This window comes from Pollicipes pollicipes, unplaced genomic scaffold, assembly GCF_011947565.3.
Source record: "Pollicipes pollicipes isolate AB1234 unplaced genomic scaffold, Ppol_2.1 Scaffold_7261;HRSCAF=8764_pilon_pilon_pilon, whole genome shotgun sequence".
In the NCBI taxonomy this organism is placed as follows: domain Eukaryota; kingdom Metazoa; phylum Arthropoda; class Thecostraca; order Pollicipedomorpha; family Pollicipedidae; genus Pollicipes; species Pollicipes pollicipes.
This window is the reverse complement of record NW_023597054.1, coordinates 26,179,246-26,194,794: the sequence shown is the minus strand read 5'-3', so window position 1 is coordinate 26,194,794 and position 15,549 is coordinate 26,179,246. Positions and strand designations below refer to the sequence as shown.

Here is a 15,549-nt window from a genome sequence, read left to right as displayed (position 1 = left end):
TTTTCTGTGCACAAAGCACAAAGCACAAAAAATCCTAGTACAAAAGCCAACTTGTTTACTTTTTCCTGCCAGACAATGTGTCCATTAATCAAGTGACGAAGCCCTTTAACAAAATGTTTGGAAAATATATTTAATATTACTGGCAGGCATGCGGCAAGTTCAGTGGAGGTCGGCCGCTTGCCTGCCTTACGAATGCCGGAATGAAAATCCGCTTCACGGTCGGCAGGCAATCGACAATCCTTCCGCTACGGCTCGGCAGGATTGACTGGATAATTAAATATCTCAGATTGCAATCTCCCTCTTATGACATATTCACACGCGGTAATGAGCCTTAATTGATGGCGAGTGACGATCCACCACATTACCGTCATACTACATTCCGCACGATAATCCGAACTTCAGGCTCGCCTTCATACCGTCCTCTGTGCGATGTAACGGTACGTCTTGTGGATCAGTTTCTAAAAAAGAACGTCCAAAATGTCAGGGAAGTTGAAAGAACCATTAGTCTTGTTGGAGCAGCCTGACGTGATGTTGGGTGCTCAGAGTTCTCCGAAACCGGGACGTATAAACGCTCGTGGAGACAGACGGTGCCTTTTCGAAAAAGACGGCTTTGAACACATCGTTTTTTTGCGCTGTTCTCCAGCTGGAATTGGACAGAAACTGGGTTGTAATAGCACCAGTGTATCACTGGCTAGCAACAGCTCACGTCGTCCAACGCATCACCTCGAAAACCCCACGGAGACTTGAGCTCTGCAACGAAACATACCCTCCAGGCCCGGAGACTGCATTCCTTCACACGAAGAGACCACGCGGTCGGTCGACGACCGCTTCCGATGCGGCGCCGACCGACAGACATCACCGCTCCGACCGACCGCGGTGGTGATGTGTGTGTGTGTGCCGGCGGGGGGGGGGGAGGGGAGGGTGGATTGTTGACCGGTGTTGCACACGACCCGCTTGGGAACGCGGCTGGCTGGACTCGACTTCCGCCAAGCTGGCATCGCAGCGCCGTCTGGGACATTCCGAATGCGGCGCACGACCGCGCGTCCCGCTGAATCAGACAGCACGCTTACCTACGCGTCGCATTCCGCGGCGCAATCGCCGGCGGAGGAACGGCGATCGCACGATATGCGTGCCGCGTTAGTCGCGTCTCCGCGTTCTACGCCCAATTAGTGTCACGGCCGATTTGCGAGCCACCGACCGCTAGTTTGACAGCCACTGGACGCCGAGTCCGGCGCCGAGTCGGCCGAGACGGATCGGCGCGTAGCGTGCCGACTGTCGACCCATTCGACTCGCCCACCGTCACACCCCAGGCCGCATGGGTGCACGCTCGTGCTGCGGTGTGCTTGAATGAAGCCGCGTGTGTGTGCATGTGCGATCACCTTGAATGCACAGCTGGGCTCGTCCGCGGACGTCGGCTCGTTTGCGTAGTCCGCTTCCGCTGGCAAATGAGGTCGGACGCTCCGTTGAGGAATGCTGTAATTCTTCGGGCGGGATCGTTACCGCTCCGAAGCATATGTGGCCCACTGTCTGGCCCTGTCCGTCCCATGCGTCAACAGATGGCGTGAATTCCCTGAAGTCAATTACAGTCTCTTCTTTGAAGTTTTACCGTTAGCGCAGGCCCCAGGCCGGACATCAATACCACGGATCGGCTGAGTTGGAGTTAAGATTCGATATAGTAGCCGAACAGGCACTTTTTCAAAGTATCGGGGAATTTTGCAGCATTTTGCGAAAGCAATTTTTCATGTGGAAGTGCTCCAATTATTGCATATGACACGTTTCCGTCGGCTTTCTGGATAACCAAAACGACTTCGGTGTCTGTGATTCAACGGCAAGGGTAATCTTTGTGCCGAATGCATAAGGAGCAAGCAGCTCTATACGGGATGGATGTAATTCATTAACACATTTCTTCCCCATCATAAGCCAATGAATATGTGCTCATGGCTCAAATCTTCTCTGAAGCAGTCCATCTCTCACGCAAGGCGCTCTTATGCTTTCCATGCGACTTTCACAGCACACAGGTTTTCATAGATCTTTGTCAAAGGTCTTCAAAACCTTCGGCCGTCAAAGGTCTTTCACACCTTTGACGGGGCAAAAGGGTTTGTGCATGCACATTCACACTCACACACACACCACTTCCTCATGCCGGCTGTCGGGGCCGCGGCTCCGTGAGCAGAGTCCTGACCCTCGTCTGACCTCGTGACCTGTGACCCGCAGGGAGTTCCGTCTCCGCCTCCGGCCGGACCGGGCCGTCTTCGCGCCGGACGTCGTGTTCGAGAGCAGCTCGGGGCCGGTTGCCTTCGACACCAGCTCCGTCTACACCGGCTCGCTGGAGGGTAGGTTCCGGCGCGCGCGCTGGTCCGTCGCGGCCCGCTGCGCGCCTCTCACGGCCGGACGCCGCGCCGACCGCCCGAGGCGCAGCCGCCAACCCGGGCCGCCCACAAACCCAGATCGCAGCGCGCCCCGAGCCCCGCTCGTGAGCGCCAGCCGACCGAGCGGCCGCCGGCACTGTGGCCTCGACTGGCGCCGCTCCCAGCCGCAGTCGGCCCGCCCACCGCCACCGCCTGCGGACGCGTGCCTCAGTGTAGCTGACCGAACCTGAGGGTCACAGGTCACATCCCCAGACTTATGCCGATGTTTGCAGAGCTCGCTGCATCTGCCGCTCATGAACGAAGTGCACTGCATCTGAGCTATGGGTGAAACTTTCCATACCTTTGACGGGGCAGATGAAGCTCACTGTTTGTTTTTAAGCAACGTCGGGTTTGAACGCGTTTTTTTAGAGAGAGGTGGACTTAAAATTCTGTTGTGCTGATTAAAGGGAGTATCCCACCTTTTTGTAATTTTGACTTATTGTAACACCAGACGCGTATTATTTGTTCAGACAGGCAATTTTCTCGAAATCCACCTGAATAGCCCTGAATTTCTATGTAAAGCAGCCGACCCTCGGGGAGAAATCTCATTTGAATCCCTGCTCGCCCCGATGAAAGTAATCCAGTTTGTTTCCCTTGCTTTTTCAAAGTGTGTCTCCTGTAATGTTTGCAACATACTAATGTGTCAGAAGGTTTGCGTAATACGTGCTACGAAAGCTTGAAACACTGTTTAGACAAAAATATACGTGAACATAATGTTATTATCCCGTGAATTTAACCAAACGTCTTACTATGACTGGTTTCTCCTCTTTGGGGCTTACCGTGTTTTTTTCGAGGCGCACCTTGATTTTGGGAATGGTAGTATCACATGATTCCCGTGACTCACTGGTTCAAACTTTGACCAATGTGCTCCTTTATACCAGGCCCTTGCACATTGGACCAATCACAAACGTTCTTTTATCTGCACCAATAGAGGTGCGCATGGTGTTTGTTATAACGACGGTGGTCGTGCTGCAGGGAAGAAGTGCAATGAGGTTACAAAGCGTTGACAGCGTAATTTTGGGCTAGAAAATAATCTAAATTGATACCCTTGTCTTGTTCTGACGCTGACGGGTATGTTCACAGTGTACATATTCACAAAGCATGCTTTTGAAATATGTCCCAAAGATGGGACACCCCTTTAATCGATTCAGAGGCTGTCCTTTTTGGAAGAAGACACATCCGTAAAACGATAAAGCTCGTTCTCCGTGAGCTGATATAGCCGGAAACGACAAGAGCCTTTCCAATCGATGAAGGACCGTGTGGTGAGCTCACCTCCCGTGCCTCGCTGGGCCAACCGCTTCTGGACTGCGGCGACTCCTGGCAAGTGACCGTTCCCACCGTTGGTGGCCGGAGCCCGCCGACCGAGACCTGACCGAAGGGCGGCGCCGGAGTCAGCCCGCTAGAAACAGGTCCGGGGCTCTGAGCCAAGGTCACAGCGTGACGCCCATTTCCGGGACACGGTCGGACCGGCCGGCTCTCCTTCTGTCAGCCGCTGTCGGTGCAGGGTACCAGGGGCGTACCAAGGCGACGTGAAGAGAGCTGGCCGGCTCTTCAGCTGTCCGTTTCTGGCAGAGCAGCAGACCATGGGTACCCGGCTGACGCCAACTAATTCGTATTGCTCTTACGCTGTCCGCCGGTGGCAGTGCTAAGGATCAGAAGTGTTCCCCAGGGTCTTCTTTTGCCTCTTGCGTCGGGCAAAGTCGTCTCTGGCTCTCGCGTGGGGTGGGTGGTTCCTCCTTTCTCCTCGGCTTAGGGACGGGTGATCGTGTCCGTCCCACATTTGTCGGTCACGGGCTGACTTCTGACCCCGCCTGACCCGGTGTCACGTGTCTGATACGACGCCAGGCGATAATCACCCCAAGTGGGCGCGTCAGGGGGCCGGGAAAAACGGAACCAAATCACCGCCAGATGGCACGTTCTGGTCGGCACCAACTGATCATTATCTCGAGGCCGTAATAACATTCTCTACATCATGGCAGAGACCGGTAGCTTTCTTGATAGCGTGCCCGAGGAGACATACCACGCCTGCAAAAAGGCGCTCTGAGCGGTTGCTATCACTGACGTTGACCTTCGTGCGTGCCTCAGCCACGGCTGGCGTCGCAGAATGATGATTTCCCCGCCAAAGACTGACACCAAAACCGAGCAAGCAGAACGGATTCTCGTCGGAATGCTGCGAGGAACTGGCGCACGAATACCCCGATTGTGGCCACGCTGTTTCGGGCATTGAACTACGGAACACCTTGCGTGCGGTCAGCCGGACCGTTTTAACATGTGATACATATTAGTGACGCGTTTTTGTGTAGTCCGGCTGCATGGACGTGCCAGTTTGATGGCATTCGAATGAATGCTATGATTCTATGCTTCGCATCACGCCTGCTGTTTGAAGAGAAGGATTTTTATGCGTGCGGTAGCAGCAATGACACCAGCTTCCCCCATGCCGTCGCGTGGATGGTACCCGAAGTGAGGGTGTTGGGGTAAGCCTGACTCACAAGTCCCAGCAGACTAGTTGTTGGACGTCGTTTCTATTTGGTAGCCGTCAAGCAGTAGGTCATGACGTCCATTCTGCATGCATGTTAAACAATGGACATTCCTTGCGCGCCGACATGCTCTTTCTCTCCGCTCTGTCCATTCTGAGGTCAAGCAAACCACTCCACTAGTGCACTGCAGCTTCAAGAGACTCCAAGAACGACGGCTTCTTCGGCCCCAGGAGCGGTCCTGGGGTCAGGCCCGGGATGGCGGGCAGACATGGCTCATTTGGCACCAGCGCAGCACCGCGGCGTTTTCCGCGGCCGCCGCCTGACGTAGTCTGTCCGTTCCAGACGACGAGGACGCCGTGGTGCAGGGCGTCATCGGCTCCGACGGCCTGTTCGACGGCAGCGTGGTGACCGCCTCCGAGCACTTTTACATCGAACCCTCAAGCCGATACTTCCAGCAAGCGCAGGACTTCCACTCGCTCATCTACCGCCTCTCTGACGTTACCCACCCGCGCCAGCCAGCCGGCGGCTGCGCGTCGCAGCGCCTCGCCGAGCGCAACAGGACCGCCGGTGACGTCACTCGGACGTCACCGGACGGCGACGTTGACGAGTGGCTGGGACACGCGCAGCTGTACGAGAACTTGGCGGCACCCGTGACCGCGGGGAACACCGCAAACGGGACGAGGAGTGGCTCGCGACGGCGGCGCGCCGTAATCAACAACAAGAAGACGACGTGCACCATGTACCTGCAGGCCGACCACCTGTTCTACGAGCAGTTCGGCAGTGAAGAGGCCTGCATCGACGCCATGATTCGCCACGTGCAGCAGGCTAACGAGATTTACAAGACAGTCGGTAAGGCTCGCTGACGGTGTTCAGCAGGAACGCGCTCGCCACATTGGGGCCACGGGGCGCACTCGCGACAGCGGGGCCACAGGGCGCGCTCGCGACAGCGGGGCCACAGGGCGCGCCCGCGACAGCGGGGCCACAGAGCGCGTCCTTTAGTTCCGCGATGAGGTTTGGGGGCGTTAGATAGCTCACCGGTCAAAATGGTGTTATTCTAGGCGTGTTAAAATGTGTTGGTAATAACAGGGGCAAAAAGGAAATTGTAATTTTTTTTGAACTGTCGAAAAGAATTCCAACGTCACCCTCGATGAGTACAAAATACGCTGCACCCAAAAGGTTTACAGACAACCCTGGTCCGTGTACCAGCCAAAATAGGGCACAGACTGCAGAATTAGGGATTGTACGGGTGTCATTGCCCCTGCTTTGTGGAAGTTTAACATTCACGCTATGGCGGCCACAGGAATAGTTGACGTTGAGAGGGTTTTGAACTCCATCCCAGTCCGCGATGATCTAACGCGCCTGGATAAACTTTAATCATTATTGAGGGCTAAGTGTTGTCTGATTAAACGTCACCGTACTCCGAGGAACAAGCCGAAATGCCTTTTTAGTGTAACCAGCTACCATGCATTAACAACGGTCGGCTTTTGTAAACCATTAAGTGGTTCGGCGTTTTTCCTGGGGCGCGACCTTGACATTGGGCGTTGGAACGGCGCCAGTCCTGCACATGCAAACCAGCAATTGGAAGCTACATGATAGCATCGTACGATCGCTTGCCGCTCGTTTGCATTTGGTCACCAAATGTATCGTAGCTGTATCCGGAACGTAGACAGGCTAAACCGATGCGGGCTGTTTAGCGCTTATTCACATGTCTGCCCTGTGCCCACAGACTTCGACCAGGATGGCATACAGGACAACATCGGGTTCATGATAAAGCGGATCCGAGTGCACAAGCCCACAGCTGTCAACGACGTCGGCTACCGGTTCCCCGGCAACTACGGCGTGGAGAAGTACCTGGAGCTGTTCTCAGGTGAGGCGTCAGCGTCAGCGGACCTGGCGGCAGCTGGACTTCTGGGGGCGCGGGGCACGGTGGCGTGTTTGCGATGACCCTGAAGGGATGTACTGAAAGGTTGCAGCTGTTGCAAGCGGTGTTCTGGTCCGACGAATCAGTCACGCTGATGGCGGGTATCAGCTTAAGCGCTGCGCAGTCCAGCAGCAGTGTTTCTTTTTGTGTTTTAAGCCATTATTAGCATTGCAATTGCACCGATATTATTGCCGTCCTTGAGCCGCACGTGTCTTAGTACGTAGTGAATTACGCCACTTGCGACTCCACCAGGTACATGATGAATACGTAACGTACATTGAAGTCATGCGCGGGGATGCGGCCCCTACATTACTGTATTTCGGAAGACAGAAATATGTCAATGCGTGTGGGTCTAGGAACATATGTATTATTGATCCAGCTGCCTTACTGTACCGACAAATGGTGTTTGGTCTGTTTCAGACAAAGCAAATGGCACAAGTAACCTGGACATGTTTTTCATTTTCAGAGGAAAACTACGACTCGTTTTGTCTAGCTTACATGTTTACGTACCGCGACTTCGAGGGTGGCACGTTAGGTCTGGCTTGGACTGGGGACCTGAACCAGGCGGGAGGAGTCTGCGAAAAAAATGGGGTAAGTCACCCGGCCAAGCCCGAGTACGCACCATATAGACTTATAAACTTTCTTCGATTACTCTACACCTGGTGACGGGTCCTGTGCCAGACGGAGGCTAGGCTCCACAAATCGGTGCTCGTTCGGGAAGTGAATGGATCACAACAAACGTAATTCTATTAAATATACCACTCATGCATTTTTAGGTGAAGAGTGACAGTGCCTTTACTAAACCTCCTATTCACTCATCTTTTTGTTTTTATTTGCCAAGCGCCTGGGTAGCTGGTTGAATACGATGCGTTTGAATGAGGGAGGCGTCTGGTCCGCATAGCTGCCTGAGGTATAAACAAACTAAGAGGGCTAGATACACCAAATGCAGCAGGGCGGATACACCTGTGTGTGAGTTAATTTGTGTGAAATGTTTGTGCCTTCAGGGCGTGATCTTCAGGTCAAATCAGGTCAAACAAGGTCAAACTCGAGATCAGTATCCCAAGTGCTCATGAACTCTGTCACTGAACCCGTTAGAGCTGAATATTTTTCCAAAGTAAAATGTCCTTCGGGGTCAGACGAGGTATTGACCTGACCTGACCTCCCCTTGGCTGCGCCTCTGCCAATCAACGCCGTCTTTCTCTGCAGTCACTGTGGGGCGCCTATTTTTGCAGCACGTTATACAATGTCCGGCGTTGTCGAGTCCCTGAACACGCTTTGGCAGCGCTTGATATGCACAAGGTATCCGTATCTGTCGTCTTGCGTTTGTTTCAAGAAGCGAACAATGTCCGGTATTTCTTTGTGATTCAACCACAGCCTAAACATTGTGCGGCAACAAACGCTAACGACAACGTGCAGCATTCATTCACTGATGCAGCAATTAGTAACCCGACCACTTATCAACATGCTATTTGTGCCGGCACATACCTGCAGTGACTTTTCAATCGCTTGGACGCACGCGTAACTATGTTTTGCCCATTGCCAGCATTACCGAGGCAGCAAGAAGAGTCTGAACTCAGGCATCATCAGCATACTAAATTACGGCAAACGGGTGCCTCCAGCCGTGAGCCACGTGACCTTTGCCCATGAAGTGGGACACAACTTCGGCTCTCAGGTGAGACTGCGCAGCCTTGCACGTGCGGCGCGGGGAGGGGGGGGGGGGCACTCCCTCTGGCAGAGGTTTTTGCACATGTTATCGGCCCTGTTTGGTGCTTTGTGATTAACGTCCAACAGTGATTGCGTCATGGTGACTCACGGCGTCTGTAATGCCGAGATCACGCCACGTCTCAAACGGCGGCGTAACCTTGTTTGATAAAATCAATCAGTCATAGTCGAATGCGTCGAACCCACGCGGAACTGTAAGTTATGCATGCGATAGAACATCGCTAACATCGGTATGGACAGTCAAATCACACGCCCCTCCATTCTTGCCGCGCAGCATGATCCCGACAAGAACAAGGAGTGTACCCCTGGCGGAGAGAACGGCAACTACATCATGTTCGCGCGAGCCACGTCGGGCGACAAGAGGAACAACGACCGTTTTTCGCCGTGCAGCCTGCGGTCCATTGAGCCTGTGCTGCGCGTGAAGGCGCGCTCCAAAAAAGGCTGCTTTGTCGGTAAGGCGATGCCTGAAGCCTGACCCAACCCGACCCGACCCGACCCGACCCGATCTGATCTGACCTGACCTGACTTGACCCGACCCAGCCCGATGCAACCCGACCCGACACTACCTGATTCGACCCAATCCAACCCGACCCGACCCGACCCGACCCGACCCGACCCGACCCGACCCGACCCGACCCGACCCGACCCGACCCGACCCAACCCAACCCAACTCAACCCAACCCAACCCAACCCAACCCAACCCAACCCAACACGACCCGACCCGACCCGACCCGACCTGACCCGACCCGACCCGACCCGACCCAGGTCGATCCAGTTTGATCCGATTCAACCCGATGCGATCCGACCAGATCTGGTCCGACACTGCCCCGCGCGACCTGGTGCAACCTGAGCCGGTCCCACTCAGCCCATCCCATCCAGTTCCAGTTCATGAATGTCGTCCGACCCGAGCCTGTCTGACCTCTTCAACTGCCCACTGCAGCATAACTCAGTTTTCTCATTCTGCTCCTGTCTCGAAGTGTTACATAATGGCAACGAAGCCAAAACTGGAGATGTGTGGCGACGCTGCATCGTTTTGCGCTCATTGCGCCAGATTGAGAATGGAAGAACGGGCAGTTTTCTGCCCGCGCCGAGTGTCGAGTGACCCTGGCATGACCCGTTCATCAGCTGACGGCACCGCACTGAGCCGCCGACGCCGCCCCCAGAGCCGCAGGCAGCCATCTGCGGAAACGGCGTGGTGGAGGATGGCGAGGAGTGCGACTGCGGCTGGGAGGAGGACTGCATCGAGGCCTGCTGTAACCCGATGCGCGCCGCGCCGCCCCCGGGCCAGCCGCCGTGCCGGCTGCGGCCCGGTGCGCAATGCAGCCCCAGCCAGGTCAGAGCACGCTGATAGCGGATGGCGGTTCAGTCATGCATAACATATAACTTGATTGCAGCCGTCTTAGGCCTGTTTTCTCGCGTGTTTGCTTCTGCGGTAAGGAGAGCAGGCATCAATAGCCGCTCCCATGATCTGCGAACTGGATTGCTGGGTGCTTACATCGGGCTGACTCTACTTGACTCGTAAAACTGTAAAGCTGAAAGCATCTAACGAGGTAGTGACGGTACCTGAAACGTCTGCTTAAGCTGCCCAGATAGGGCTCGAAGGCCTGCTCAGCGATTAGGTCAGGGGCACCGGAAGCGCTATCAAGCGAGGGGCCGAGGTCGGGTGAATGCCCCGCGTGCGGTGAGACCATCCTGTCGTAGACAGCGTAGCCGAGCCGAGCGATTCAGCTACAGCTGGTCGTTTCGCTTGTGCTGGTGTTGGGTAATGCGGTGCTTTAAATTGCGCTAAGTGAGAGCCGCTCATGTCGTTTAAATGTTACAATTCTTTCCAATCAGGCGCGTTTTCTTCATGCAATGCCGAATCTCCACTTCACGCAGACACTAGATACAACACACCTTACTCTCCGTCATGTTGTCCAGAGCGTTGACTCAGCACATGCTCTGCATATACTGTACCGCCGGGCCCAGTCTGTACGGGATCAGCCCGTGTCCTAGTCTGCACCCCGCTGACGCCCGGCCCCGTGACCGGCAGGGCCCGTGCTCCACTGCCTAGTCCGCACCCCTCTGACTAAACCCGGCCCCGTGACCGGCAGGGCCCGTGCTCCACGGCATCAGTCCGTGTCCTAGTCCGCACTCCGCTCACGCTCGACCCCGTGACCGGCAGGGCCCGTGCTGCAACTCCACCTGCGAGCTCGGGTACGGGCAGCAGTGCCGCAACGACAACGGCTGCCGCGCCACCAGCCGCTGTAACGGCCGCTCGCCACACTGTCCGCCCTCCATCCGCAAGCCCGACCGCACTGTCTGCAACGAGTACAACGTCTGCTATCAGGGGGTCAGTGCGCGCTCGTGCGTCGCGCCCGGTCGGCGGCCGCTGAGCCGCGGCTGCCCGCTGGTGCTGAGCTGGCTGGGCACTGGTGCTGAGCTGGGCTGGGCACTGGTGCTCAGATGCGCTTGGCACTGGTGCTGAGCTGGACCTGACACTGGTGCTGGGCTGGGCTTGACGCTGAGTTGCTCAACTGGCATTGTTTTCCTGAGGTGTTGAGCTGGGCGCTGGGTTCCTGAGCTGGATTTGTACCTATACTGGAGTGTTCAGCTGGATTTGCATGCTGGGTGTTGATGGGAATCAGAAGGTTATCAGGCTGAGTACTTTCTATCAGAGCTCTACAATATCAGGTCCGAATGCTGTAGGGCTAAACACCAGATTCTGATAGCGTTAACGGTTTCGGTTCGTGCTTTCTAAAAAATCTTTGACTGAAAGCTTTTGGATGAATTTTCCGAGGTTTAGCCACTCAAAAGGTGTGTGAGCAAAATGCTGCAGTAAATGTAAATGCGTTCCACCTATTTGTTGATCGTGATCTAACCCAATTAACAAAGTGTTAACGCAAGCTACTTTTCGTGAAGCGCGCTGCACGCAATGTCTATTGAATGGGTTTACACTCTGGGCTGTAGTTTGGGCTTTTTCATGAGGCTGTACCACACGTAATGGCGCACAGCGTTTCAAAATATCTGAACAGTCATGCACGGGTGTTCATTCTCTGAACAGTCATAAGCTTAAACGCATTATCCGCTTACAGCTACTTACAAGCACGTACATTGCCTCACCATCCCTGTACAAATTTGCAGACTGCAGCGAATGCATTAGCGATTCACAAAAACGCACAGTGTCCAAGGTCAAGCCAGGCGTCCGCGTGCCGCCGGAGCCTGGCAGAGTGCATTGTGTGACGTCACGCGCCGACACCGGCAGGAGTGTTCGGGTTCGATCTGCCTGGCGTACGGGCTGGAGTCATGCCAATGTGATCCGGTCGACGGCGGCAACGCTACCAGGTCCTGCGAGCTGTGCTGCAAGCGCCCCGGCGCCGACCAGCCGTGCCGGTGAGTGAAGCCGGGCGCCGCGGTCGGCCGACGCATCGACCGCGGCGCCCGCTGACCACGGCGGCGCGCGGCGGAGCGCGAGGCTCGAGTGCGCCGAGCCCGAGCTGCTGCACGGCCACAGCCGGCAGCGTGCGGGTGACTCAGTGGAGTTGAGGGCCGGCCACCAGCCCCGGCGGCGCTCAGCCTGGAGTGGGGAGGGCAGGCGAGAGGGCAGAAGAAATCCCCTCGCACCGTGTTTGGGCATGGCTGACGATCTGCTCGCGGTGATAGCATTGTTAGCTCACCGCCGCCGCAAAGAACCGTCGCCGGCGAACCGGTCGGGTTAGCGGTGATGGGGAAAATCTGCGCGCGGCTTGTGATGTGGTCGACCAAGGACAGCGGGTCGCGCCGCCACCGTACGGGCGCGGGGAACAGCTGTTGTGACTTCTTGACTTTCTTGCAATGTATGGGAGGGACAGGATTGCAAACGGGGAAAATTTCATAAGCTATGCTGGTTGTTGTAGACAGGACAATGACGCATCAGATTCTCTGTACGAAGATACAATATTGCCACACACTTTATATTTGACGGTGTCTCATCGTGATAGTCAAATATAAGGGGCGTTGGCTTTAATGAATGGCCGTGTCGTAAGGCTGTGCGCGTTTGCTTTTGGGAAACAACTGCTTGATATCAGCAGTTTTCATGGAGGTATGCTACATGAATTGTTTTAAAACTGTAAGACATTTTCAATTTTTCCGTAGGAATATCTCTGATTCTTCGAAATTCCCGGGGCCGCGTTAAGAACAGCATCCAATTCTTTTTGAGCGGGAAAAAGGTACAAGTACACAACTAGGTTATGGGTCCACATGAAATTTGATGAGCCTCGATGTACTTCACTGAAAAATTTCAAATGGAAAAATCAATTCAAAATTCACCCGGCAAGCCTTAACAAAACGATTGTCACCAGCGTAAGACCAAGGCCAGTGAAACGGAAAGGACAATGCAACGATCTGTATGAAAGTAAGCTCGTCGCCTTCATATTGTCGCACGTTGCATGTGCGCATTTATACAGAGCGCTTGGTCCATGTTGACCTAGAAACGGGTGGCTGAACTCTAATGCGGTGAGCTGTCCCGGTATTACAAAATAAGCACATGATCGCAATCGTTGAAATTCGTGACGTGCACCGTAAAAGGACATCAGAATGTCCACCTCTGCAACAATTTGCATATTGTAATAGCGTTCTCCGTATTCAATCGATTCATTTTGGTCTGAGCTAATGGACATAAACTCCCATCATCTTCAAGTACTGAACTACGCAATGCAACCTGCACATTGGACGCGTCAGTCCTCGCTGCCGAGGAGATGCAGTGTCACACATATTCATTTCATTGTTCACCTTCACACCGCCATGCTTTAATTATTCACCTCAACACCGCTATGCCCCTGCCAATGTTCCATCACACATATTCACTTCGTTGTTCACCTTCACACCGCCATGCCTTGATTATTCACCTCAACACCGCTATGCCCCTGCCAATGTTCGACCTTTGCTGCGAAATCCCAGTTACCATGCCGAGCAATTTATCCGCTTTGTCTGGGAACTGAAACATCGCATGCGCCATCACACCTGGCAGCCAAGCCGTCGTTCCCACATCGCCGTACCTGGCACCGCAGCCCTAGCAACACTGCTTGGAGATCAGCGGTGTATCTCTCCCCAGCGCGGTTGACGGCGCAGATATCGTCCCCTCGCTTCCATGTCCGACCACAAGGCTGCCGCCTGCACGCGACCGCACGTGACGTCCCGCTCTGCTGTCCCGCAGCTCGTCGTTCGAGTGGAACGAGTCGCCGTTCGAGATCCCGGCCCGGTACAGCCGGCCCGGCACGCCCTGTAACCAGTACGCCGGCTACTGCGACGTCTTCCAGCAGTGCCGAGAGGTCAGGCGCCAGCCCAGCCGGTCCCGGGCGGTCCGCAGCGCTCCGGGGCGGCGGCCCGTCACCAGACTCGGCCAGCGATCTGTCTCCCGACCCTCAGTGACCCATTACGAGGCCCAGAACGCTAGCCCAGCCGGTCCCGGGCGGTCCGCAGCGCTCCGGGGCGGCGGCCCGTCACCAGACTCGGCCAGCGATCTGTCTCCCGGCCCTCAGTGACCCATTACGAGGCCCAGAACGCCAGCCCAGCCGGTCCCGGGCGGTCCGGAGCGTTCCGGGACCGCGATCTGTCACCAGACTCGGCCAGCAGTCTGTCGCCCGACCCTCAGTGACCCATCACGAGGCCCAGAACGGCCCTTTAAAGGGACAGAGCCGGAGACACCACCGATGGCTACCAGGGACCATGTTCCTGGGGTATGGCCCTTGGCACTCCTTTTACGGTGGTCATTATTCTGTCATTGCAACATCTTTTTCGTCGGTTTGACTACCATCGAGCGCCAGTTTGGGTACACAAGCCCTTGCCTGAGTCCCAGGAGTTAAAACCCCAGTGACACCCCCAGGCAGGGCGATCTGCGATTGGAACCAGGCGTTCAACCCCAGTGACACCCCCAGTCAGGGCAATCTGTGACTGAAATCAGGTGTTAAACCACGGTGACAACCCTAGTCAGGGCGATCCGTGACTGGGACCAGTCATTTATTACCGGGTAGACACAAAGTGACCCATCACGGGACTCAAAGCTGCCCATCTCGGAGCTCAGGCTGGTCTATTAAGAGGCTCAAAGCGGTCTATTTCCAGGGTCGTTGCGACCATGACTTAAAACGACTTCGTATCTATTGGACTCAAATGGGTCTATTGATAGGGTCAGAGAAATGATTGGCTCAGAATGGGGCATGATCAGCGGTCACCAGCCGGGGTCAGAGCGATAACTGACCTGGCTTAGGCGCTACCAGCTTTACTAAGTTTAAAATAACATTTTACGTTGCCAGACCGCGTTGTCGCCGGGGCCAAAGTATATTGCTAGGCACACATGTCAGTGTAGAGGACTCACTTCAGCGCACCCTTTCCGCTGCTATTGCTTTCGCCGCATGTTACGAATCTCCTCGTGTCATCTGTGCAGCACGGAGGTCAGTTCCGTCTTTTCTCTGAGATCCCGGTCTTTCTCGCGCCGGTTTGGGGCCGTACCACAAACCCCGTGATTATCTCTCCGACTCTGTCAACAGCTGTTGAGAAGCTGGCTGACCCCGTGAGTACGCCTGTCTATTCCTGTTAACATCGATGGGTGTCTTCTGCATTCGTCCGACTTATTCTGCAACTGACCTCAGCTGACCTCTGCACGGACCGGGCGTGTTTCAGGTGGATCCCATCGGTCCGTTGGCCACGCTCAAGGACCTCCTTTTGTCCGACCAGAGCCTGTCGGTCGTGAAGGAGTTCATGGACCAGTATTGGTACATGATCGTCCTCGGATTGGTCATCATTATTCTGTCGTTGGTGAGTAAACTCGTTTCGGCATGTCGTTCATGACCGTGATTGACGCGTATTCTTTATCTATCGAAATTGGGGCCCATTATTGACGCGTTCCGGGTCCGCTGATGCAACGTGCTCCCATTATACTGATACAGTTGCGACACTATGGAGCAGAATCGCGGTTTTATGAAGCGAGTGGGGAGGAGGGGAGGGGGGGGGGGAAGAGGCGGGCTGAGCAGCGAAAATGACACATCCTACCCCCCAAATAAGCTAA

The 15,549-nt window shown here is 55.1% G+C and overlaps 1 protein-coding gene across 1 annotated transcript in view; it reads left to right on the top strand.

The window, feature by feature from the left end:
• Positions 1 to 15,549, top strand: part of LOC119111239 (disintegrin and metalloproteinase domain-containing protein 10) — a 31,650-nt gene that overhangs the window by 13,511 nt on the left and 2,590 nt on the right. Inside the window, exons 3-13 of the mRNA XM_037235060.1 lie at positions 2,215 to 2,333; positions 5,228 to 5,734; positions 6,612 to 6,752; positions 7,273 to 7,397; positions 8,350 to 8,478; positions 8,803 to 8,980; positions 9,692 to 9,861; positions 10,693 to 10,860; positions 11,773 to 11,900; positions 13,702 to 13,816; positions 15,165 to 15,299. Coding sequence (XP_037090955.1) covers positions 2,215 to 2,333; positions 5,228 to 5,734; positions 6,612 to 6,752; positions 7,273 to 7,397; positions 8,350 to 8,478; positions 8,803 to 8,980; positions 9,692 to 9,861; positions 10,693 to 10,860; positions 11,773 to 11,900; positions 13,702 to 13,816; positions 15,165 to 15,299 — 1,915 coding nt within the window. The remainder of the gene's footprint in view (positions 1 to 2,214; positions 2,334 to 5,227; positions 5,735 to 6,611; positions 6,753 to 7,272; positions 7,398 to 8,349; positions 8,479 to 8,802; positions 8,981 to 9,691; positions 9,862 to 10,692; positions 10,861 to 11,772; positions 11,901 to 13,701; positions 13,817 to 15,164; positions 15,300 to 15,549) is intronic.